The sequence below is a fragment of the Pseudorasbora parva genome, chromosome 3 (assembly GCF_024679245.1).
Source record: "Pseudorasbora parva isolate DD20220531a chromosome 3, ASM2467924v1, whole genome shotgun sequence".
In the NCBI taxonomy this organism is placed as follows: Eukaryota; Metazoa; Chordata; class Actinopteri; order Cypriniformes; family Gobionidae; genus Pseudorasbora; species Pseudorasbora parva.
In genome coordinates, this window is record NC_090174.1 from 9,488,398 (window position 1) to 9,515,765 (window position 27,368).

The 27,368-nt window shown below is 37.8% G+C and overlaps 1 protein-coding gene across 3 annotated transcripts in view; it reads right to left on the reverse strand.

Moving 5' to 3' along the window:
* Positions 1 to 27,368, reverse strand: part of doc2b (double C2-like domains, beta) — a 288,545-nt gene that overhangs the window by 150,815 nt on the left and 110,362 nt on the right. For 2 of the 3 annotated variants that reach the window (XM_067437770.1, XM_067437769.1), the window contains exon 3: positions 14,365 to 14,550. In XM_067437770.1, the coding sequence (XP_067293871.1) occupies positions 14,365 to 14,550 (186 nt within the window). Of the gene's footprint in view, positions 1 to 14,364; positions 15,039 to 27,368 lie in introns of those variants that run through there. The other variant, XM_067437768.1, reaches the window with a different exon arrangement.

The following is a 27,368-nucleotide window of genomic DNA, read 5'->3' on the forward strand; positions in this document are numbered from 1 at the left end:
AACCAGTTGTTCTGCTATTTTTGTGGATTTGTTAAGGCTCCTTTAAATATTATTATTATTATTATTATTATTATTATTTTATTTTTTTACAAATAACCACATTTATATGAAATATAAATCTTTTGAAACATTTTAAATGTCTTTACTGTCACTTTTGATAAATTGAATGCATCCTTGCTAAATAAAAAGTGAATTTTTTTAAATAAAACAAAACCAAATAATATAAAACCAAATAATAAAAGGTAGGGTTAGAACAGTGAAATGCCCCGATGCTGTATTACTACAATGATATAAATATAATAGAAACCACAATATAAAAGCCAAACTTATCAGTATTCATATCAAGTTAAGAAACACTCCAAAAGAACAAAAATGTTAAACTTGGGCCCTGTTCTCTTTTATTGAATTTTAAAAAAATGATTGATTGATTGATTGAAATTGATTGATTTTCAGTCAGATAGTTCTGAACATCTAAAATACATTACGTTGTGAAGCACTTTGAGAATAAGACTGACCCAATAGCCTCTTGCTTTCACAAGAAAAGTTACAAATAATCTTATTTATGATTGTTCATGCACTTGAATTACTGTTTACCAACAGGTTATTTTATATGTTATGTCAAGTAGTTAGCGTTTGATTAGGTAACTGCCACAGAAAAGTCAAGCTCACCACTTAATGAAGGGATGTTGTTAATTGTGGCAAGCAGCGGGGCGATGGACCGCGAGAGCGGGCCGGTGACGAGTGGTAATGAGTACCAGTTGCACGACACACCGGTCTCGTCTCGCGGCCAAGTGACGGGAGCATGAAAGGAGGAGCGAAGGCAGCGGAAGACGAGAGAGGACCAGGCCTGGGTTTATGTTATGTTTTGTTTACGTTTTATTATGTGTGTGTGGGCAGTCGTCCGTGAGGGGCTGCCCACGTTTTATTATGTGTGTGTGGGCAGTCGTCCGTGAGGGGCTGCCTGCGGTTTATTATGTGTGTGTGGGCAGTCGTCCGTGAGGGGCTGCCTGCGGTTTACTTTCGTTTTGTTTATTTATTTTGGAATTAAAGTTTGTTGAACGTTCGCCGGTTCCCGCCTCCTTCCTTCCCAGCTAAGAACCCCGTTACATTAATAAAGTGAAATCATGAGGTAAAATGAAATCAAATTCAAACTTGATCCTGTTACACATCCATTGGCAAATAGCTGAAATTTTGCTAATAAAATTACACATTACTCAAGAAAATGTGTTTTGATTTATGTTTTATTCTAGGATTTAGAATTATTATTTTAAATTTTTTGGTAAGAGTGAAATGTAATCTGCAATGAAAATGAATAGAGCATCGTGTCATTTTCTTTCCCCTTACTGTTATGAGTCACATAAAAAAAAACAAAAAAAAAATCTGTCGATGGTTATTTTCAGTAATGTGACATGGTTTGAGTAAATTTGTTCAATCTGTCTGTGGATAGAAGAAAAATTACAAACACTGCCAACAAAGTATTTTTTTCTCCCTTGCAGACTGGCTTTCTTGAATGATTTCGAGGACTCACCTCATGCCCTTGTGGCGCACTACAAATTATCTGCTGCCATAGAAACAAAGGCGAAAACCTCAGTCTGGCTTCAGGAATTCCTGTTTTAGGTTACATAAAGGGTGTGAAAAATTCACAGATAGCAACTGGCACAAAGCCTGGTTTAGCCTACACTGAACCAGACTGTACATACAGGGGTCTCGCTTAACTTGCGTGTTGTGTGTCTTGACAGACTGTATAGCCAATCTGTTTGTGAAATTTATGCATTATCTTCTTCCTTTAGTTGACAAAAAGAACTCTTGTTTTAAACTTTCTATTCATCAAAGGCTTTTTTTCTTTGTGGTTTGGATGTTCCTCCACCATAAAAACGCAGTATCCGGACACTGAAACGTTTTTTAAAACTCCTGCCAGGTTGAACATTTTTAGAAACTCTGGTTGACAAATTTTACCAGTAATAAAATGTGCATTTATTGCATTTTTTTTTTCAGGTTTCTGATTGGCCAACATGGCTTTACAGGCTTATTGCCACCTCTGGTTTTGGTGTGCTCTTGACAGTGCTTCATAGGTTTTTTTTGTGTTTTCATGTGAATTTTTTTTTTACGGAGGAGGAAAAAACTGTTTATATTACAAGGTCAGTAAAAAAAAAATATCATTCACAAAATGAATTCACAATATTACTTTATCAAATAAATGCAGCCATGGTCAGAATAAGATACATGGGGAAAAAAATTACCGGAAATTTTACCTTTTTTTTAAATGGTGATGGGATGCCCTACCTTTTGATTCAGAAAGGACAGAAGCATAGATATTGACTACTTCCCAAAGACATTTTTGCCAACTCATTTTAAAGCTCGGTGTTAGTCATTGTATCGCACCTAGACAAACTCTTTACATAGTCTTATATCTTTTCCACCACTGTGTTTTATTGTGGCCTTCTGTGAGTTTTAGTACGTGTAGTGTGCAGGTAGGTCAGGGGTCTGTGGGGGCTGGGTATTGCACAGTCGCCTGGTCAGATACAAGTTAATCCTGTCTTAACGTGTGGATTGAGAAAAATGAACAGATCTGGTGTAGATCTCAGCATTAAAGCAAAACCTTAAATGATGTTTTCACCCAATGTGCTAAGAAAAGAGTATTTCAGAGATGCTATACCTGACATGAGGTACAAGACTGGAAAAAATAACACTTTAAACCAGCATTCTCATTGATTACCATTGACAGCAACAAACAAAGGCTGAACACTTCAAGGTAAAAGCCTTGCAGGGCTTTAATACAGCTATATTTCCATTTTGTGTTCCCTTCTATTGTTAAAAAAGCTGGAACCCATGTACCGCATGGCATGTTTCCATTCTTCACACTTGTCTGTCAACAACTGCATCTGTCAATCTGTCAGCGAGCTCTCTGAATACACAGGGATGTGACACAAACAACACTCAAACAGAAAAACAAGACACAACTCCATCAATGCTAGCCACAGATGGCAGATGGGACTTCACTCTGATCTATTCACGCTATCCAGAAAGGAGGAGAGGAAAGGGACAGAAGAGAACCAATAAGGGATAGAAATGAAAATAAAAAGGAGGAACGGAAAGGAACAGGTAAAGGAAAAGACAAAGAGAAAATAAACAAGAAATTTACATAAGGAAACAAGGAACAGAAAATGGAAAATACAAAAAAAGGAACATAAATGAACAGCAAAGAAAAGAATCATACAAGGGAAGGGAATCAATAAGAAATGAATGTACAGAAAAAATGTAATGAAGAAATGTACATGGAAAAGAAAAGACAAGGAAACATAAGGAACAGAAAACGAAAGAAAGAATTAAAGGAATGGAATAGCAAAGGAAATAAACATACAAGGAAAGGAAAGGAACAAGCAAAGGAAATGAAAAGCAAAGAAAAGAAAAGGAGTAGGAATAGGAATAGGAATAGGACAGGAAAAAGAAAAGTAAAAACAAAAGTGGAAAAAAAGCAAAATAGAATGCTCCATTTGTTTCCCACACCCAGTAGTTTTAGTGTATACTATATCTCCAGAGATGACCATATAAACATGGCATGTTTTTTTCATAGCCAAGCCCCATCTAGAATACCCCAAGGGCAAAAACAGAGGGAAAAATACAGTCTACTCCTCTCGTTATCTGTTATCGCACGACAGCTTGCAGATAGGCTCTTTAATAGGATTCGACAGAAGGTTGTAGCCTGCTTTCAGGAAATCCTCCCCCTGCTTATACCTGAGCGTGCCTTCGCTTTATGTGTCAGAGGGACTGACTGTACAATCCGTGGCACAATGCCACTGCTACAAAATAACATGTACCTGCCACCTGATCGTTTATGATAATAGTGGAGATCAATTTGATAAAAATTAATTAAAGATTCGACTTTAGCTAATTGTACTGATAATATTTTGGTCATGCTGTACTGTGCTTTGTTTCTACAGGTCAAGAGCATGTAGCTTAGACATAAGTAGATAGTTTAAAGTTTCTCCTAATTAGAAAAAACCCCCATCAATCTTCATCTTCTATTTTTAAAATTAGTATTGCTACATGACAAGAAGGATATTCTGAGGAAAAAATTAAATAAACCATAATCTTTTCCATGTCTGTGATGCACTATGGGACATCATTAATGAACCTGTGATCAGATGCGATTTGATTGGAAGTCGGTGGGGCTGCTCAGTTGGTGTTGCACTTTTCTGTATCAATTAACATCTAAGAAAAAAACAGATCAGATAATGCTTCACTTGAGGTCTGGTCTTCATCATGCACATTTACCAATATGGCAATGCATGTATTAGTGGAGTCAGTGAGATTTTTTGAAAGAAATTAATACTTTTATTCAGCAAGCACATATTAAATCGATCAAAAGTTATTTATATTGTTACAAAAGAGTATTACCTCAAATAAATTGCTTTTGATTAAAAAACTATTTCCAGAAAAATATTAAGAAACCCAACTGTTTTCAACATTGATAATAATAATAAAGATTATTACCAAATCAAAATATTAGACCGATTTCTGTAAGATCATGTGACACTGAAGACTGGAAAACAGTTATATAAAATTATAAAAATAGGAAATAATAAGAAACTTCTTTCAAAAACACTTAAAATTCCTATTGACCCCAAACTTTTGAACATATACTGATTTATGGCTAGATGGATGCTAGGGTGCTTTTATAAGGGTGCTTGATAAGGCATTGCTAAGTGTTGCTTACTTCCTCTTACTTCCTAATCTATACAGGAGTTTTTTTTAATCACTTGAGTTCCTGAAACAAGTCAAGATAAAATGACACCAACATTTTGAACTTAGAGCACTGTATGTGTGTATGGGAAGCTTTTTAATTTGGGTAGGCCAAATTCAGGTGGAAATCCCAAAAAATGGTCCTGTAGTTTAAGAGGTTCAAATGTTTTTAAAATGCTAAAAACAAAGTTGTGACTGCTGATGTTATGAGTTAACGTGTAAAGTTAATGTTATATGCTAGTTCACATGTAGGCCAAAGTTATAGTTACTTATAGATGTTACGTTTTGCAGGTCTTACTGAAAATAAAGACTAAACCTACCACTCAAAAGTGTCCATTTCCAATCTCAAAACAACTGGTTGTTCCTCAAAAACTGTATCTTCGTCAGAAACAGGAACAAACATAAGGTTAGATGTATAATCTCTCCTTGATTAACAGTATACGTTAGATTTCTGTCATTGAAATGAGCCGTGCAGTGAAACAGCCAATCAGAGCAGAGCTCAACATTTATATTCATGACCCTTCCAAATAAGGCAAACACAGAGTATTACATCCTAGATACAATTCCTGGGTTAGTAAATGGACCTGTAAAACCATATCTGGACAATTGTAACCCTTAAATAAGTCATATACCCTATATGTAGATATCAGAGAACAATTTAAAATATTGTTTCAACTCATTCTAGGGCACCTTTAAATATACTTTTGGGTCGCCACAGTCTAGCTAATGAATAGGAGCACTGAACCTATTTGTTGGCGGTACATGCTGATATTGTGGCGGGCCGCCACAAATAAATAAATGTATGGAAAACACTGGGACGTTTCTTTTTTTGTCATGTCTCCTAGGCGCGACATGCTTCCTAGAAGCGTGAAAACAAAAAAAGACATGGTGTTCTTGTGTCCTCTTTGTGCTTGAGGGTGTCCTCCCTGATCCATACGGATAGCTTGTACATGTGGGAGAGTGATATCTCAGGAGTTATGGCACTATTAGCTTCAGATGTGCCACTAGCAAGGCCATCTGAAGCAAGGGTTAAACCAAAAGAAGAAAAAAAACTCCCAAACTGTTATGTAATTCAACAACTCTTTTAGATCGCTTTCAGTCTGATTGACCAAAGCCTAGAAAACAATTAACCTTTAGTGCAACTTCCCAGAAATGGCTTGCCTTAATTGCTGGGGTAATGTATCATGACTCAACCAGGTATATTTAATGATGCTTAAATTACAAAAAAAACAAAAACAATAGTGGTTGCATGTGACATTCCGGACTGAAACATAATCTCTTATGTAACTGTGAGAGTAGTTTGACAAACAGTCACTCCATAATCTCTCTGAGCATCTCAAGCGATCTCTGTTACAGATTCTAATAGAGTATTACAGCAGGGTTATGCATGACTGAGGAGGTCATGTTGGACATGTTAGTCAATTTACTGTTTCTGTGGCCTCTGAAAAGTGAAAAGTTGTTTTATTTGTCCGCAGCTGAAAGGTGCGTTAACATTGACAGTGATTAAATCTCTGGAGGTTGGCAACTTGCACTGCTGGTTGCTAACAGCTCTATCCATCTGCATCAGAAGAGTGTCACTATTTATTTTTCAATATTAAAGAGTTAAATAAATCAAAAATTCAAATTCTATCATCATGTATTAACCCTAAATTAATCCAAAACCCATATAACCTTTGTTCCTCTTCAAAACACTAAAGACATTTTTTTTTTTTTTAATGAAACCTGAGAGATGAGTACAATATGGTCAACAGAAGCTCAATTGAATTGGTTCTATAGGTTGAACCTCTTTCATTCTTGCAGAAGTTCAGATGTACTAGCATGACATGCAGCAAAACTCACTGGTACGTTTACTCATAAGGTATGTTTGATCTTCCATGTTTGCCAAAATGTATGTGCTTTATGTATGTTGATCACTATTATTAACTCTAAATTAAATCTGCTCATCACAAAGTGTTTGCGGCTTCAGAACACTTGAATTAAACCACTCGATTTATTTTGAGATTTAAAAAAAAAATGTAAATACGTTTTTATGAACTTTTTGATTCACTTTTGAAATCAAATACTTCCCTATTATATATTATGCAGAAACAAATAACAAACAAGCAAACAAACAACAACAAAACAACTACACCAAAAGTAGTATGTACAAATTAATAGTATTTGAAAAATACTAAGTGAAAAGTACCTGGTTGAACTACTATTTCCACAGAGATTCTGAAGTGTGCATTCGATGGACACTTTACTATCCCACGATTGCCATGGGAGAGGATTTGTGAATGGGAGTGAAGCGGCATTGAAATGATTTGAGAATGGCTTTGGAGCGACCAACTGACACTGGTAGGTGATGTGACAATAACAACATTTAAATTATACTACTATGCATATTCATACTATGCAGAACTAGTTTGGGAATTGTGTAGTGTGAGTAGTGTGTAATGTGAGGTGTGTGCAATAATGTGAAGCGTGCAGTTTGAGGATGTGCAATGATGTTTGATGATGCAGTGGCCCTCTGTGACCCCAGCCCCTGGGACAACGGATGGTAATTAGCCTTTGGCTACAATCCGGTGTGTTTACATTCATGTATAATCATGCATCTATTCATTAAAGGTGCACTGTTCATTAAAGGTGCACTATGTAGTATTTTTGCAGTAAAATATTCAAAAACCACTAGGCCAGTGTTATATATTTTGTTCAGTTATCCCAAATGTTTCCAACTATTTGTAAATTGTAAGAAAATTGCTATTTTAACTAAGGACCGGGACGTCGTTTGAAGAAGTCGCCTGTCAATTCTGTCATATCTGCGCTATCCTCGGTTTCGGGTTTTATTTGGCAGGAGCGCTTTACTCTTAGCAGTGTGAACAAGTGAACGTCAGAGTAACGTCATAACATCATTTTCAACACACTTAAATGCATCTATTATGATAAACAGAGCTCCATTACCTCAGAATCATACCTGGAAGAGCGGATCAGTGCGAGCGCCCGGTCCCATCCCGTCATAATAAAAGTCCCGGTGTTTGCGAGGCGTGTTTGTATAACAATCACTCCAGCAGCCGTGCTCAGCTCCACAACACTCGGTCCTGCTCTGCTTCACACTACAGTAACGTTAATACCCGCATGCATGAACGTGATTTCTGCCCGAGTCCTATTTTCCACCGGCTGTGAGGTGAAGACCACATGTCCCAAGAAGCATGCGCTCAAACTTTGCGTCATCAAACTACACATTTGTTTTGAATAGGCGCCCTCCAGTGGACGGAAAGTTGCATAGTGCACCTTTAACACACACTGTCCCTAAATAATAATAAAAAAATAAAAATAAATAAAGAACATACTTTGCGTGATTTAATACAGCATGTGATTTCAAATTGCACTTTTTTATTCTCCAAAGGAGGGACAGAAATCTTTGGTTTCATTAAAAAAAAAAATTCATTTGCATTTCAAAGACCAATGAAAGTCTAACTGTGTGTCCAAAGTACACGCGACAAAAGATAAAATGTATCTTTCCATATCAATTACAGTTTTTTTCCCCCTAACCAGACATAATGAATCTATTTTAGAAACAGATCCTATTTTTTTACGCCGTTACCACTGGAACAACAACACGAAACATGGATATGATAATCTTAGGTAGCGTTCATGTGCTTTATTTAATGTTAAAAGCATGTTATGTGACTTTAAATATCATTTAGTTCTCCCAGCTTTGTAACGTAGTGGTACTAAAAGCAACAATGGATAATTCATCTCAGATCTTGAAATTAAACAAGTGGAAACAAGAATGCAAATCGTCTGGTGTGGACAGACAAATTGCTTAAAAATAGTGCTAATATTAACACTTATTATAAGTGTACCACAGTAATTCAAGAAAGAAAAAAAAAAAACACACACGAAAACACGGTTTCGAAAAGAGATTCATGATGTACACACTTATTATATACATTTTGTAAATTTTGAGCACAAAATAAAGTTACATAGTACAACTTTTTCTCAGTCAGTTTTTAAAAAAGGTTGCCAGTCACTGCCTGTGTTTTTGCCAAGCGGCAACCTCCCGCGATCTCTCTTGAAGCCAATACGAAAGTAATGTAAACTGCAATTCCTCAACTGGCCACTAGAGGCAGGCTCCAGAAGGGAGCACCAACTTTACAGCAGAAAAAAAAAAAAACATGTTTACAGCCTGGTACAAATTGTAGTTTTTGCCTATATGGCTAATTTTGCCCTTCATGACAATTGTGAGGGGGGTGAATTTTTTTATAACTCATTTGTTTATGTTATATAAAGCCTTAAAGTTCTGCATAATTAAGGGCATGGTTACAAGTGGATAGTCATTAATCTGCCGTCTATACTCATTGCGTCACCTAAGCTCCGCCCATATCCCGCCTTTTCGCCCATTTTCTGTTATCCGGGAATGACACGTGTTTACTCGCTCACAAGATGGCAACGCCAAGCTCGCCCATTCTTTAAGCTTCAGAACGGCTTATCAGAATCCTATGGGTGACGTCACGGATACTACGTCCATATTTTTTTACAGTCTATGGTTTTTGCCTGTGATCATGTTTACAAAAGTTTCATGGCCCCCAGAATATTTTGTTGTATGGATATTAGGGCTGCACGTTTTCAAGTTTTTCATTAACCATTAACCGATGCCCTTAGCGGTTAATACTCGGTTAACCATAGTGTGCGTCAGGGTTATTTTTAGTTTATTAATTTGACGAGTGCCATCTCCGTAGTGAACGTGCCTATAGAGAGAAATGCACATCATTGATTACATAATCAGAGAGTAGCCTATTTCTTTTCGTTTTAAATTGTTAAAAGACATTTCAAGTTTCTTAAGATATATTTCATGTCTGTGAGGCTTACGCTGAGTTTTGTTAAATTAAGATGAGATGCGCTCCAGTTCACGAGCAATGCGAGTGGCCGCGAGGCGAGGGCGCCTGCACGATTAGGGCATGTAGTAAAATATGCAGCGGAGAACGATTCACACAGCATTTGACTCGCGCGGCTGAGCCTCTCCCGGCAGAGAGTTCAAGCATCTGTGGACTCGTCCCTTCAGCTCTGGCCATCTTGCTTTCAGGCCGCGATTAGCTTTTTTTGTTTTCTTCATTACAGTTAAAGTAACCTCTGCTTTTCTCTAGTCCCTCACAAGTTTCTCACTTCAAACTTTCTTTCTTCTGATCCGTTATGCACAGCGCGCGCGGCTCCCGCTCTGCTTCTGCCCTAATGCGACTTATAGTCCAGTGCGACTTATGTTATTTTCCTCTTCATGACGCATTTTTTGACTGATGCAACTTATACTCCGGAGTGACTTATAGCCTGAAAAATGCGGTAAGCACTGCATTGCAATACTTGCATTTCGCCCCGTCACTCTCATTTTTAAAGTGCTCCCACGCTTTCTTTGCCCGCTTAGAAAGCGGGTCATGACTTCTTCTTGTGGATATTACAAATGTCTGGGAGCGCTCTGGCGGTCTTTAGGGGTGCAAAAATATATTACAACTAAATTCAAAGCACGTCATTGACGCCACTTAACCGAGCAAAATGTTTCACTCGGTTACGCAATTTTTAACGGTTAATCGGTCAATCGGTTAACCATGGACACCCCTAATGGATATATGAACATGTAATATATCAAAAGAAATAACAGAGCCTCTGCTTTTTATTCTAGCTTCATGCATTATTTTTTAATCAAGTTTCATAAAACAAGCAACATTTTGAACAAAAACCTGAGAAAAACACGTTTTGGTTAAAGACTACTTCCCACACAGCTTCACAGTCCTGTAGCTCATCCTGGGTTGGCATTTCATTCGTTAACATTAGACAGTTTCCATTTATATGCTGTTTAATGTTGATGATCACATTATTTTATGTTTGTATATGATTACATATGCTATCATTGGTTTCTGCTGCTTCTTTTCCTGTGTTTTGATCAGGAGATTCAATGCTCTTTCAGAAGATGCGTAATAGCGGCCCCAACCTTATAACATTGAAAACACGGAAAGTCGTAAATGTACGTCAATGGCGGGAAAAATGTCTCATAAATGGCGGAAATTTCTGTCAATGGCAGGGAAAGAGTTAAAAACAAATGACTCATGGGCACGTCAAAAGGCTGTCAATATGAACACCCCATCAGACTGAAGATTATTCTTGTAGTACACCATCAGGAATGTGTCACGTAGCAGTGCACAGAAACCACCAGAGCTAAAAAACCCAAAGGACATGCTTCCCTGGTAAAGGGCGAACAGGTACTCATGGGTAAAATGAGCATTGCATCAGTCAAAGTGGCTTGTTTTTCCCAAAGCACCAGTGTTTAGTTAATTCAAGTCAACAGGTCAGCAAGGCTTTCAGCATGAGTGACAAACAGGTGGTATTTCAAAGCCTACTGGGAATTAATCGTTTTATTTTTAATTCTCCCTAACTTAAGATACTATTTACTGATTAAAGGGATCCCATGGTGTTGAGACTTGTATGGCTTAATATAACATAAATGATGTCTCTTACTGAATTATGTGGTAGAAAACCCATGAAAGATCTACGTTATTTAAAAAATCGATTTTATATTTGGACCATGGGCGGCGCCATTTTGTTTGCGTTCTAGGTTGATGACGTAGAGTGGTTGAACTCCTCAATCAGCTGGCGTTACCCGTTGCTATTTTTACCACAACGCAACTCGAAAATTGTTTCAGAGTTAAACAAAACAAATGAATTGCTTTGTAATTGTACTTAAAACACACTCAAACATACATGTGCACACAAACTCACCTACACAAGTCACAAACAGATCGGCGGGCGCGCACACACACACCTGACTGCTCTGTCTCAATCGCATGCATCATCACCAAAACATCCTGCCTCTCTTCCTCACGTTACTTTATCCCATCGTCCTACCTAGATATTTCCCTCTGCTGGTCACATTAGGCATTATAGTTAATCTACTATCAACAGTCTATCTGGGGAACAGGATGTGTTGAACAGGATATACACAGGGAATAGATTGAGGGTTATGTATGCGCGCGCAGTGCGTGCGTGTGTGTGTGTGTGTTCGCGCTGATCTGTTGGGCTGTGTGTGTGTTCGCGCCGATCTGTTGGTGTGTGTGTGTGTGTTGCTGTGTTCGCGCCGATCTGTTGGGGTGTGTGTGAGTCTGTGTGAGAGAGAGAGTTTGTGTGCACATGTATGTTTGAGTGCGTGAAGTCGGACAGCTGTTTGTAAATCGGCTGTACACTCGTTATTGCGGTGGAACGTGAGACTGAATGACTGCACTCGAACATGTCCACTATGGTGTCGGACAACACTACAAATGTCCGTCCCTTCAAATAATGCCCTATTTAAGGGTATAGGGGTCGATTTCAGATTCAGCCCCTGTCGTGGAGACTGAGCAGCCCAACATCTCGATTGAGACAGAGCCTGTCGTGTGCGCGCCCGCCGATCTGTTTGTGACTTGTGTAGGTGAGTTTGTGTGCACATGTATGTTTGAGTGTGTTTTAAGTATAATTACAAAGGAATTCATTGGTTTTGTTTAACTCTGAAACAATTTTCGAGTTGCGTTGTGGTAAAAATAGCTACGGGTAATGCCAGCTGATTGAGGAGTTCAACCACTCTACGTCATCAACCTAGAACGCAAACAAAATGGCGCCGCCCATGGTCCAAATATAAAATCGATTTTTAAAATAACGTAGATCTTTCATGGGTTTTCTACTACATAATTCAGTAAGAGACATCATTTATGTTATATTAAGCCATACAAGTCTCAACACCATGGGATCCCTTTAAGCAACCTGCCACATGTTTGCAACTGACAAAAGTGCTCAGCTAAAATTCAAGTCCAATTTTGTGTGGGTCTGGCTCTTAATTAAGCTCGGAAACAGAAGACTGCTCTGTTCACAATCTGTCCTGTAGTACTCAACTCAGTTTGATTGGCAGAGATGATGAGGCGCCATTGCCAAATGTTTGTGGAACTTCCTTGTAATCCATCTGTTGCATTAGCAAAGCCTCAAGTTTAGTCCCCCAGAGATGATTTTCTTCCACTGAGTTACTCTGCTAAAATCCCAGTGAGACATTCGAACCATTAAATGCTCTGGCAAATTAGTATAATTGGCTTATTTGTATTTCATGAGTCACATAACAAACATGTCAGGTTAGGATTTAATTTGTCTCTCCATTGTGCAACTAATATGTGCATTGTGATTCAGACAACAGACAAGAATGAGAGAACAGGAAGAGGGTTATGATTTAGAGCGACACACTGATGAATCACATCACAATAGCTCCAATGCTAATCTATCATCATAAAACACGGGCGCACCAGACCGCGATCCTCTGCTTTAGCGATCACACCCGCAGATACAGCATCTACATTCATTACATTCCCTCGTGAAAGGTGAAGGACTGGTTTTATCGTCCGGGACATTTCGTCAACCTGTGGCACCGATTGTTGCCTATGAGTGATTGATATTGATTACTGCGGTCGGCGGCAAAGCATGCAATTATACTACGACAGAGATGTACTTCACATCATCTTTGGACGGTTAACGCTTTACAGATTTCTCCCTATTACACATTCATCTGCTTTTTGATGTCCTGATTTGTCTTGATTAAAGGCATAGTTCAGCCAAAAATGAAGATTCTGCCCTTATCTAATCACCCTCATGCTGTTTCCAACCTGTATTAGTTTATGTATCTGTGGAACACAAAAGAAGATATTTTTTGCCATTCATTTTAAATCAATGGGAACCAATGTTTAAATTTAAAATATATTATTTTGTGTTCCACATAAAGTCATACAGGTTTGTACTGACATGTAGTTGTATTTAATTTAGGGGAAATCTATTTTAAGACTTGTATATAGCTCTGTGTCAAACCTTAGTCAGAAGGAAATAGCATCAGAAAGAAATCAATTGGCTGTTTTGAGGATGTTTAGATATTTTCCTGTACAAAATATTGACTTAGGAAATAATTTTCACTTTGCAGCTTACTCTTGGTCTTGCATGCAGGTCAAAGGTTAACATCTGTCAGCAACAGAGCAGTACATGCTATGCCAGAGCCGCTAGGAATTGGATCCAGACCCCATCGTTGCAGCTCTAAAGCCCCTTGTGTTTCTATCAGCGCACATGCTCAGAGGCACACGTTGAGCTCGACACTGTATGGATTAACCCCATCTAAGACAGAGCACGATAATGACAAAATAACCACATGAGACCGCAGGGCTCCATCTAATCTAGTCAACAGGCTGCCATGATTGAAAACCGGACTCCAAACGGAGAGGCAGGCAGAGGTCCATAATAGGATTTACATCTGGGACAGATATAGATATACAACAGGAACTGATGACTCGCACCTGATGCCCACAAAAATCGCTTTAAAGATGTGTTGATCCAAGGAACGAAAACAAAAACCAGGTGGCATGGCGTGCAGATCATAAAGGGGCTCGACATTCACCTTCTAAACATCGTCTGTCTGAACCCAAAGAATCACATGCGCTAAATAAACCACTGCCATTTCCCAGCATTCAATCAGAGCTGCCAAAGTGGAGCCCCATTCATTCAGGTGGATGAAAACAAACAGACAAACAGGAATCTAAGGCAACAGTTGTCACTCTAGAGTGGCACAAAGAAAAGGAGTAAGAAACAACTACTCACTGGAGTCGTCCGAATCGTAGCCTTCCACGTCTGGCTCTTCCTCCTTCTTGCTGGCCACAAGTGCGGTGGCGCCGAAGGCTTGGCCCAGGTCTTCTTCATCCCTGCTTGGCTCGGAGGCCGGGCCCTCTGACTTCTGGCTGGTGGAGCTGCTCCGCAGGGAGCCGGCACGGCTGAGGGCCGGAGGGGCTGTGGGGGGGAGACCCCGTGGGTAACGGGGGAAATAGTCAGATATCTGCTTGATGGGCTGAATGGGACCTGGACATACATCAATGGCCATGTGCTCCTGGATGCTGATGGTCGTCTTCTCGCCTTTGCGTTGTGTCATTCATGCAGCCCTTTTGAGGATGTGCCACCACCCCTGAACCCGGCTAAGGGGTGGCGGGTGGTAGCAGTATTAAAAAAAAAAAGAAAAAAAAAAGAAAAAAAAGAAAAAAAGAAAATTTAAAACAAAAAACAACCTTCAAAAGTAGATTCTTCTCTGCTCTGGTAATCTGTTAGTGTCCCTGAAGAGCAACTGAGCGTGTCTTGGTGTGTAAGTGCATGTGTGTGAGTTTGCGATCGCAGCGGTGGGCTACATGAGAGGCTGCGGGCTGCTCCAGCGCACTGTGGTCATGCCGTCTGCCTGTGAGCTGCGCTCAGACCACTACAGCACGCTAAGACTGTTACCAGGATGAATGCATGTGGAAGAGAGAGAGAGAGAGGGAGAGAGGGAGAGAGGGAAGGAGGGGCAGGATTATACAGAGGGATGGAGGGATTGGCTGATGTCATTGCTAAGCAACATGACGGTAAACAGGAACCGGGTGCGCGGCTACTTAATTATGCTATTAGTCCATCTGTTAGAGAGAGAGAGAGAGAGAGAGAGAGAGAGAGAGAGAGAGAGAGAGAGAGAGAGAGAGAGAGAGAGAGAGAGAGAGAGAGAGAGAGAGGGTGGGTTATCTCTCTGTTCCTCATCTCCCTGTAGTCTAGCATCTGACTGAACTGCTATCGCATGTGTTGAACTCAAGCACAATTACCAGCAACAGGTGCTAAATGCCTAAAGTCAGACATGCCAGGTTATACATCAGTCAGGCTATTCAAATAATTCAATGGGGTAAAAGCAAAAAGTAGATAAGAAGAATTGCAATATTTATAATGCTTTATCATCCAGTATTCTTAAATGTACAGACAGTGTAATCCATGTTTGCATGAATATCAAAGGAATAGCTAACCCAAAATGAAAATTCTGTCTTCATTTACTGTTCCTCATGTCATTTCATACCTGTATGACTTCTGCGGTATGGGAAAGATAAGATTTTGAAGAAAAAATGTTTTTATTTTATTTTTTATTTTATAAAAATTATATATATATATATATATATATATATATATATATATATATATATATATATATATATATATATATATATATATATATATTTTTAAATATATATATACACTAAAACTAGGATAAAAAGTAATACAAAAAATATGGAAATAATTAAGAAAACCTACTAAAACACACAACAAAATTATTATTTTTATTATTTTTTATTATTATTTTAGTATCATTGAGATACTATTATAATTTTGAATTATATTATAAAAATATATCAGTTTTATATTTATATTTTCTGTTTTCATTTTAATTTTAGTCTTCGTTTTAGTAATTTTGTTTATCCTAGTTTTAGTTACTTAAGTATATATATATATATATATATATATATATATATATATATATATATATATATATATATATATATATATATATATATATATATATATATATATATATATATAAACTTGATTCCAAAAAATGTGTGTGTGTGTGTGTGTGTGTGTGTGTATATATATATATATACACATTTTTTTGTAATCAAGGTTATTATACGTTTTTTATATATGTACTTTCAGTTAACAATCAAGTAACGGAAATTTTTATTTATTTTTTTAATTTCAGTTTATAATTAACCCTGGAAAAAGATGACAAAACTTACATTTTGCATGCATATTTTTTTGAGAAATCCTAGTCCTAGTGTAACAAATTGAGCACCGTTGCTAATTGGCTTGCTTTTTGTTATCTAAAACAATAGCATTCAGGCATTTTTAAGAGGGGCTTGAGTGTCTTTGGGGTCCCTGTATTCATAACACTTATCTGCATGAACTTCTCTTAAACTGATTTCTGTGTCATGACAAATAACGATGGCAGAGACTTTACTGAGAAAATTGCATCATTGCTTTATGAAAACTAGCAGGGGGCTATTCAATCTCTTCCCAGCTTTACAGCTCTGATAAATTACAGGCAAAAGCCATTCTCGCATTTTACAATAGCAAAGATTTATAGCCAAAACAGTAAGTAATCTCGAGGTACCTCTTAAAGGACTTAGACAAGATGACACTGTGGCTATCTCAACTGACGGTGTCGCTTTTAACAAGGGAGGAATAAAGAAATGAATGCATGATGCCGAGAGATATATGTAGGGTATAGTATGATGTTATTCAATCACGTGTTTAAATGGTTGTTCATAATTTAAATTCAAATGTTTGCCATTTCCCACATGGTATCATTAGGAGACAAAACCTGGCAATTCATTTACTCCTGTAATTAAGGAGTCGCCCCCATGCTCAGTGTAATTCTTCAGCGGAAAACACTTAGCGAGAGTGAAGCTCATTATTTTCTGTCTATTTCCGTAATTCCTTCTGGAGATTCTTTCTTTTGTGCTTCCGGAAGTGTCATAGTTAAAACATTTTTTTTGAAAAAGAAGAAAAAGGCAGAAAAAAAGTTTGATTACCTCCAAAGAGTGCTTCACAAGAAAAGCAGCACAGCTGCAGCCATTTGTCATGCTGATAATGTGCAGGTTATTAATTTATTGATTCTAATGTCTGGCATAGAAGTGTAGCCATGAACCAAGTGAAAGCTAGAAAAATAGTACACACTAAATGTAGGCAAGGAGCCAAGGCTTTTATAATCCTAGTTATTTTCCTGTGGAACAATGTACCCAAATGGGCTGCTATTGAACAAGCATTTTATTATGTAAATTAGCTGATATAAAGTCAGCCAGAAAAATTGTATTTAAATGACTTTAATGATGCAAAATGTGATTTGTTTTCATGGTAATAAATTAATTTGTGGTGACAGAATTCTCTACTGCTACTGAAAGTTGTTTTGCACTTTCCAGAAAATATCATTCGAACACAGACTCGACAGGAGAGAGACAGCTTAGTAATGGGCGTGGAGAGACCATATAAACCACCAGGAAGAGGTGTTCTGGGAGAGAGACTGTCTGGAGGCTCTGGAACCACACCAGGAGATTGGCCAAGCTCTGGAGAGCTGTTGGACTGGGACTTGATAAACATTTAAGTTTATTGTGAAGGCCATGGGCGGGACTTATGTTCTGTAACAAAAAGAGTATAATAAAAGTAACCTGAGTCTCCAGCAAGCCTGACTTCTTCCATCCTTATCACAATCAAACTTCATTACAGCGTGACTTTAGAATAGGAAGAAGACAGCAGACAACTCTTTCTCATCACAAACTATGTTTCACAAACACACACGAAGCGATAAGGAACACAAAATCACTTATGTGTGAAAGCACAGTTCTTGTGCGAAACTGCAATTGTTATTAAAATAATTTGTTACATTTATATAGCGCTTTTTCTAGGTCCTCAAAGCGCTTTACATGGAAGGGGGGATCTCCTCAAACCACCACCAATATGCAGCATCCACCTGGATGATGCGACGGCAGCCATATTGCTCAAGAACGCCCGCCACACACCAGCTGATTGGTGGAGAGGAGACAGAGGGATAAAGCCAATCAGGAGGACTGTTAAAATGATAGCCTGCAAGAAGCTTGCGATACAAATGGTCTTTGTGCTGACTTGCAACAAAAATTAGAACAAGAAAAAAAAGATTATGGTGGAGGAAATGGTTGGGGAGAAGCGGGGAGCAATAATTGTGTTCTGCAAAGAGATGGGGGTAAATCATTCATGTTGCAGTGTGCTGCTGTTGTGGCTGGTCAAACAAATGTATCTTGCTCTCTCATTGGCTGTAGGGCATTGATGATGTCATTTTCAGACAGAATCGCTGACCGGTTTCAGATATTCATCTCTCAGATCGCATCTTTGATAATTCACACTGCATGATTGTCACTCGCGTGAACAAGCACCGATTTGCCTCCGATTTCAGGCATTTGTCTGTGATTTCACAAAGCTGATGGCGAGTGAAAATAAGGACTAAAATCGTGCAGTTTGGTTTATGTTGTCAACATGTCAAGGAGGTGCTGTTTTCTACACTGCGAAAGCAAATCCACTTTGCATGCACATGCAAAGGACGAGGACTCGGGCTCAAATTGATATAGTAAAATCGCTGCCATTGCTATTGCTCGAATCACTGTGTGTACAAGTGCTGAGAAATATGGTGGTCCAGTAGTGCACAACACAATGACGCACAATGCATACATAAGTTCACAACACAACAAAATCAAGCCACAACACAACAAAAATGCCACAACCATAGACTGTAAAAAATATGGACGTAGTGTCTGTGACATAACCCATAGGATTCTGATAAGCCGTTCTGAAGCTTAAAGAGTCGAGCTGGGCGTCGCCATCTTGTGAGCGAGTCATCGCGCGTCACTCACGGATAACAGAAAATGGGGAAAAAGGCGGCACGTGGGCGGAGCTTAAGTGACGCAATGACTATAGACGGCAGATAAATGGCTATCCCCCTTTAACCACGCCCTTAATTATGCAGAACTTTAAGGCTTTAGATAACGTAAACGAATGAGTTATAAAAAAATTCACCCCCCTCACAATGAAGGTCAAAATAGCCTTATAGGCCAAAACCACTTTTTTACTAGACTGTAAACTTGTTTTTTTCTGCTGTAAAGTTGAGAATTTTAACATGGGGCTCAATGAGATTCTGCTCCCTTTTGGAGCCTGTCCCTAGTGGCCAGTTGAGGAATTGCAGTTTACATTACTTCCATATAGGCTTTAAGAGAGATCGCGGGAGGTTGCCGCTTGGCCACAACACAACCGAAATGCTCCCGACCACTAGGAGGCTCTCGTAGTGCGGTAAAGCTAGTTTTCCTTGCCATTGTTCTATAGATTTGCCAGTCTTACAAAGATATAAACACTACGATAAGTTTTAAACAAAAAAAGTAATTTTAATTCATACAAAATATACATTTCAACCACTTAGTGGAATTGCCAGACGTTCCCTTGGGCATCAAGCACGTAAAAGCGTTCACAAGTATAAATATGCAACTATAATGCATGTAGGTGATTTTGAATTAATATTTAATGTTGATATACAATTGTTACACTTAAATGTTCAAATTCCAAAATTGTACATTAGTCAGTTTTACCAATACAACCATGCTGTTGAATTTTAACATCTGTTTTTAAATGTTAAAAGTAATTTTAATTCATACAAATTACATGTTTCAACTGCATGGTGGAATTGGACATTCCCTTCAAGCGCCGTGATAGTGAGTAAAAGCGTTCACAAGTATAAATATGTAGCTATAATGCGTGTAGGTGATTTTGAATTAATATTTCATGTCGATACACAATGGTTACACAGTTAAAACTGATCGTAGTGTTTATATCTTTGTAAGACTGGCCAATCTATAAAACAATGGCAAGGAAAACTAGCTTTACCACACTACAAGAGCCCCTAGTGGGGAGCATTTCCATTGTGTTGTGGCATTTTTGTTGTGTTGTGGCGTTTTTGTTGTGTTGTGGCGTTTTTGTTGTGTTGTGGCGTTTTTGTTGTGTTGTGGCTTGATTTTGTTGTGTTGTGGCTTGATTTTGTTGTGTTGTGGCTTGATTTTGTTGTGTTGTGGCTTGATTTTGTTGTGTTGTGGCTTGATTTTGTTGTGTGGTGGCTTGATTTTGTTGTGTTGTGGCGTTTTTGTTGTGTTGTGGCGTTTTTGTTGTGTTGTGGCGTTTTCGTTGTGTTGTGGCGTTTTTGTTGTGTTGTAGTTTGATTTCGTTGTGTTGTGGCGTTTTTGTTATGTTGTGGCGTTTTTGTTGTGTTGTGGCGTTTTTGTTGTGTTGTGGCGTTTTTGTTATGTTGTGGCGTTTTCGTTGTGTTGTGGCGTTTTCGTTGTGTAGTGGCGTTTTTGTTTTTGTTGTGGTGTTTTTGTTGTGTTGTAGTTTGATTTCGTTGTGTTGTGGCATTTTTGTTGTGTTGTAGCTTGATTTCATTGTGTTGTGGTGTTTTTGTTGTGTTGTGGCGTTTTTGTTTTCGTTGTGGCGTTTTTGTTGTGGTGTGGCTTGATATCGTTGTGTTGGGGTGTTTTTGTTTTCGTTGTGGCATTTTTGCTGTGTTGTGGCTTGATATCGTTGTGTTGGGGTGTTTTTGTTTTCGTTGTGGCGTTTTTGCTGTGGTGTGGCTTGATTTTTATTGTGTTGTGGCATTTTTGCTGTGTTGTGGCTTGATATCGTTGTGTTGGGGTGTTTTTGTTTTCGTTGTAGTGTTTTTGTTGTGGTGTGGCTTGATTTTTATTGTGTTGTGGCGTTTTTGCTGTGTTGTGGCTTGATATCGTTGTGTTGTGGCGTTTTTGCTGTGTAGTGGCTTGATTTCAATGTGTTGTGGCGTTTTTGCTGTGTAGTGGCTTGATTTCGTTGTGTTGTGGCGTTTTTGCTGTGTAGTGGCTTGATTTCATTGTGTTGTGGTGTTTTTGCTGTGTAGTGGCTTGATTTCATTGTGTTATGGTGTTTTTGTTGTGTTGTGGCGTTTTTGTTTTCGTTGTGGCGTTTTTGTTGTGGTGTGGCTTGATTTTTATTGTGTTGTGGCATTTTTGCTGTGTTGTGGCTTGATATCGTTGTGTTGGGGTGTTTTTGTTTTCGTTGTGGCGTTTTTGTTGTGTTGTGGCTTGATTTTTATTGTGTTGTGGCATTTTTGCTGTGTTGTGGCTTGATATCGTTGTGTTGGGGTGTTTTTGTTTTCGTTGTAGTGTTTTTGTTGTGGTGTGGCTTGATTTTTATTGTGTTGTGGCGTTTTTGCTGTGTTGTGGCTTGATATCGTTGTGTTGTGGCGTTTTTGCTGTGTTGTAGCTTGATATCGTTGTGTTGTGGTGTTTTTGCTGTGTAGTGGCTTGATTTCGTTGTGTTGTGGCGTTTTTGCTGTGTAGTGGCTTGATATCGTTGTGTTGTGGTGTTTTTGCTGTGTAGTGGCTTGATTTCGTTGTGTTGTGGCGTTTTTGCTGTGTAGTGGCTTGATTTCGTTGTGTTGTGGCGTTTTTGCTGTGTAGTGGCTTGATTTCTTGTGTTGTGGTGTTTTTGCTGTGTAGTGGCTTGATTTCGTTGTGTAGTGGTGTTTTTGTTTTTGTTGTGGCGTTTTTGTTGTGGTGTGGCTTGATTTTGTTGTGTTGTGGCGTTTTTGTTGTGGTGTGGCTTGATTTTGTTGTGTTGTGGCGTTTTTGTTGTGGTGTGGCTTGATTTTGTTGTGTTGTGTGGCGTTTTTGTTGTGTTGTGGCGTTTTTGTTGTGTTGTGTGGCGTTTTTGTTGTGTTGTGGCTTGATTTTGATTTGTGTTGTGGCTTGATTTCGTTGTGTTGTGTGGCGTTTTTGTTGTGTTGTGGCTTGATTTTGATTTGTGTTGTGGCTTGATTTCGTTGTGTTGTGTGGCGTTTTTGTTGTGTTGTGGCTTGATTTTGATTTGTGTTGTGGCTTGATTTCGTTATGTTGTGTGACGTTTTCGTTATGTTGTGGCTTGATTTTGTTGTGTTGTGTGACGTTTTCGTTGTGTTGTGGCTTGATTTCATTGTGTTGTGTGATGTTTTCGTTGTGTTATGGCTTGATTTCGTTGTGTTGTGTGACGTTTTCGTTGTGTTGTGGCTTGATTTTGTTGTGTTGTGTGACGTTTTCGTTGTGTTGTGGCTTGATTTCGTTGTGTTGTGTGACATTTTCATTGTGTTGTGGCTTGATTTCATTGTGTTGTGGCTTGATTTCGTTGTGTTGTGTGATGTTTTCGTTGTGTTGTGGCTTGATTTTGTTGTGTTGTGGCTTGATTTCTTTGTGTTGTGCACTTATGTTTGCTTTTTAAATTTAGATGTGTTGTGCACTATTGGGCCACCGTAGAGGAGCTTTCACAGCTGAAATTCAGATATGGTAATATTGTTTTGTTTTTGACATGTCTGTAAGCAGTATACTAATCACAACAGACTAGGCTGTCTGACCAATCAGAGCAGAGTAGTTTCTTGGAAAGGAGGGGTTTAGAAAGACTGGATCCTTGATCAAACTGTTTCAGACACTATGAGAAAGGAAGTGATGCTGCAGTGAATACTATGAAGTACTATGAAGAAAAGTAAGGTGTTTTTGTCCCTGGATGAATGCAAACCTATTGTAGGAGACCGCCAGAACAAAAATGGGAACCTTTTAAAATATTTTTATAATATATTTATAATTTATAATATAAATACCTATTCCAAATATTAAATAAAGGGGGTGCCCAAACCCCCTTTAAAACTAGCATAACAGGTCAGGTTTGAATAAGTTTAATCAGTTTTTATTTCAGGAAGTAATGCATACTTCAAGATATTTGACATGCGAAATGACCCAGCGATAGCCTTTGACGTTCTCTCTTCAAGCCCACACTTCGACAATTCATCGACTGGCCACTACAGACAGGATCCAAAATGGAGTCAAATCTGTATCTTCCCCATGTTAAAATGCCCAACTTTACAGCGGAAAAAAACTATGTTTACATCCTGGTACAAAAATGTTTTGGTCCAAATTTTGCCCTTCATAACAACTGTGAGGGCAGTGGATATGACATGGGCTGCTGTAATGTGAAATCTGGGATAAATAGCAGTGCATTTTAGTTAATCTCACAGTTTCTTTCTCACTCTCCATGTGCAATTAATAAATTGGCCTGTTCATAATGGGCATGGTTTTTAAACCTTTTTGGCCTCTGTAATCAACGGATAAAATGGGTTAGTGTATATTGACTGCTCCGGTCCTTGGCTGAGATCAAATGTCATTCCTATGAGGCTCCAGTGTGCTGAGGGAACCTTTGGAGACAGTTACAGACCAAATATAAACCAGGAAGGCCATTTAAGACAAAGTTCAAGGGTAGTGACATTTCTTTAAGAAAGTAAAAGCCTCTTCTGGCTGTTTCATAAGAATCATAGTAGGCTGATGAGACAAAAATGAATACGGCTTTTAATTATTATTAATCTTCCAAACCCTTCAGTTCATAGTAGTAGTGAGATTTTTTATTAATAAATTCATGAGTGGATGCCAAACCTTTGACATTTACTCCATAGTTTCTGTAAATTATTAAGGGAACAGCTCAGCACTGATGCCATCATTTCCTTATGTTGAAGTTTGAAGAACCGAAAAACAACTTCTGTCATTGGTGATGGAGCACGCTCTGATACAAATTCATAGCGGGCAGAAACAGGCCATTTAATATCAGGTCGTGCTGCTTAGAGAGCGAGAGAGAATTTATGATTCACTGTTTAGACTGCAATCCTGGTAAAACATGAAAAGATTACAGACAATTTCATTCTTAACACTTATGGATTTTTTTCCCTTTCTGGGTTGATAAAGTGTCTGTAGGTAATATGTCTATCTACACTATAAATAATGAATGTGGAACTACTAAAGAAAAACCTGGTTCATGCAAGCTACCTTATAGTACAGTACAACAGTTAAAGGATCATAATTTATATAATAAACGTGAAAATATAAAATTATATGTACATCCATCCATCCACCCATCCATGTAAAAAAAGAAAAAATAGATTGGTAGTACAAATATGTAAATATCATGAACATAATAAACATGAACATTATATATATATATATATATATATATATATATATATATATATATATATATATATATATATATATATATATATATATATATATATATATATATATATATATATATATATATCCATCCATCCAAATACCAAACTCACTAAGTAACATTTACAAAGAACAAAATACATAAGCATGAATGGTGATTCAAATACAAACATAATGCACCTAATTAATATGAATAAATATTCTTCTGTATTTTAAGGTGCATTCAAGAAATGAGTAATGGTCCGTACCATGCCGTGATTCTGAAATATGTTCATAAATATGCTGTTGCTTTATGAACCAGGTTTGTCTAGGAGATGCCCTTTAAAGGAGCAGTTAATAGGAAAACATCATCTTTTGCCAGTCCTTGCCTGCTGAGAGGATAAATTACACTCATACTACAATCTGTAGCGGAGCAGCCAATTCAACTCATTAGCACAAGATAAAATTAAGCTTTCCATGATAAAAGGTGTTTAACCACAACCAAGCCAACCAAGTCAAAACATATTATTAAATCTGACCATTAATATATGCAAAACAATGCACCTTTATAAACCATTAGCCATGTTCCTCCATATTCTGCAACTCTCACTGGCAGACAACTCTTTTCTGTGCATTAGAACACAACAGGCTCCATATCTGTGAATAGATATTTCTGACTGCAGCATGTGGAACATTAGGGTTTTACATTGTAATAGCCTGAAGCGCTGGATGCAGGGAGGAGAACAGATGTCAAACGGAGCTTGATAGATGAATGCAGATTCTATGAGACACGCAATGATCCCAAACAAGACTCAGTAGAACAAAGAAAGAGAGATATTCGTATTGTAATCTCTGCTGTGTTTGAGAAGTGAAAAACTCAAATTAGCTGGGTTATCTCAGACTCCCCAGACACGCTGCACCAGGTGAATAAGTGGTGATGTCTGTTTATTTAGGATGCTCACACGCTGTCCGTCAGGACTTGCAGATGAGGGCTGCGCTTGCAAATAAATGGTTCGCACTAATGGGAACTGTCTGCAACTGGTTCCTTGAATTCCTAACTGTTACGTGACAAGTGATCCAACTGTGTAATACAACCTGCTCTAACTGGACTATTAACACTGGTGCTCTTGAGGGCTTTTGCTCTCAGCTGTAGTTACTTAACCTAAATTGTTCAGCAACACATACCAAACTGACTGATGGAAGCACAGTAATTGGGCTGATAAACAGTGATGAAACGGCACACGGGGAGGAAGCGGCTGACCTTACTAAGAGGTTCTGCATTAAGACCAAGCCCAGAACAACAACAACAACACAGCAGCTCCACAGGTAACCGTATTAGAATTATAAAAATTTGAATTTTCATTTGAAATATCACCCATTATTCACCGTCATTTCATTTCTGCATAACGTCTGTGTACTATATATATATATATATATATATATATATATATATATATATATATATATATATATATATATATATATATATATATATATATATATATATATATACATTATGAACGTATTCTAATGCATTAATTATGCCTTGTGACATGCCTTATATTGCATTGTAGGGTCTCATTAATAATTGTAACAACAGTTATATTAAATTATAAAAATTATCTATTCAATGAACATGCCTAAACAGTAGAAAGCATTAAAACATGACAAACAACCATTATCAGGTGTAAAAATATCTGCAAATTTTATAATGCATTTATCTTTAGTAAAATGTATTTATGGAAAGATATAATGCATTATAATAGTGCTGTCAAAATTAATGCATTGACAGTTTTTTTCAAGTTAAAGCATTAAAATATTTAGGCTGGGGGGGGGGGGGGGGTCATATCATATCCATGTCATATCCACTGCCCTCACAAGACTTGGATTCCCATGCTAAACATGGACAAAGTTTCAGTTTCAAAGTTGGACATTTGATGAAGTATTTCTGTGACAAGTTTCGAAAAGTTTTTTTAGAGTATGGGTCTGCCTGAAGTCAACAAGGCCGGAATTTCCTTGTACTTGTGTTGGGAAGGACACGCGCCATACTATAGAGGTGTGCGACAAAAAATGATATCTCAATATTTTCTGGGATTTTCTCGATAACGATAATTAGACGATATTTTGCTGAGATTGTTTATATATAATAATAATAATAATTTGTTTTACTTAATTATAGGCATGCATCATCTTTCTGTTAATTTTATGAATTTAATCAAATTAAATTATAATAAGACACAATAGGGCTGTTACCAATCAAATTAAATAAGTATCAACAAAATTAATCTTCGCATTGGAGAGGAAACAGAAGCTGCATTTGAAGTGGCATTTACACAATGTTTAATGAGCTTAGAGGTGACAAAGAACCTGCAGTTATGCAAAAATAATGTTTTGATGTTTTAAACACATGACGTTGAATACTGATAGGCCTATTTGAAATTATTTTAAACATGATAAGATTCTTTAAATGTAAAATTAAAACCGCCAGTAGGCGGCAGCAAGTCACTGTTAATGGGTGAGTCATTGAGATTCAACCGATTCATTCAAACGACTGATTAATTAAAAAACTAATAATTTTACTATCTTAATCTATCTAAGTCACTGAATCATTGATTCAAATGATTTGTTCAAAAAGCTGATTCATTCAGTAAGGAAACACCACGTGTTGCTCAGAGAAGCGATTACAGTGCTGTGACTTTGTTTTGAACTATTCTGGTTGGCGAAATTGAGTAAAAATGGGCAATATTGTGTCTAAAATGTAATTAAATGTTTAATGTTAAATGTTTAATGTTTATAAAATCAGTATCACATTTGTTATGCTAGAAATCTGGATTCGTGCACCCGCAGTAGTCTAAGTAATCCTCAAGACTAACTTACATCAAGTAGTGTATGCGCAGACACACACTCTGGGTGTGTGTGAGGGATATACTTGATAATGTCCGATCACACATCGTTAAAACAACAATTACGATATTATCGCAGACGGTATATTTTGCACATCCCTACATACTACAAGCAAAACTTGTACCAGAGTGAGAGAGCGAAAGCAGCGCACCCAACAACACACTCTGCTCAGCTTTAGGGAAGTCGTTGTCTGCGCTGCACAGGTCACAGGACTTCACAAAATCAGCAATGTCACCAAAGATGTGCATTTAGACAACCCTGTTCAGTTTGTTCCCTGCATTTCACTGATTATTGTTTTATAAACAATGCCCAGTTCAGCTC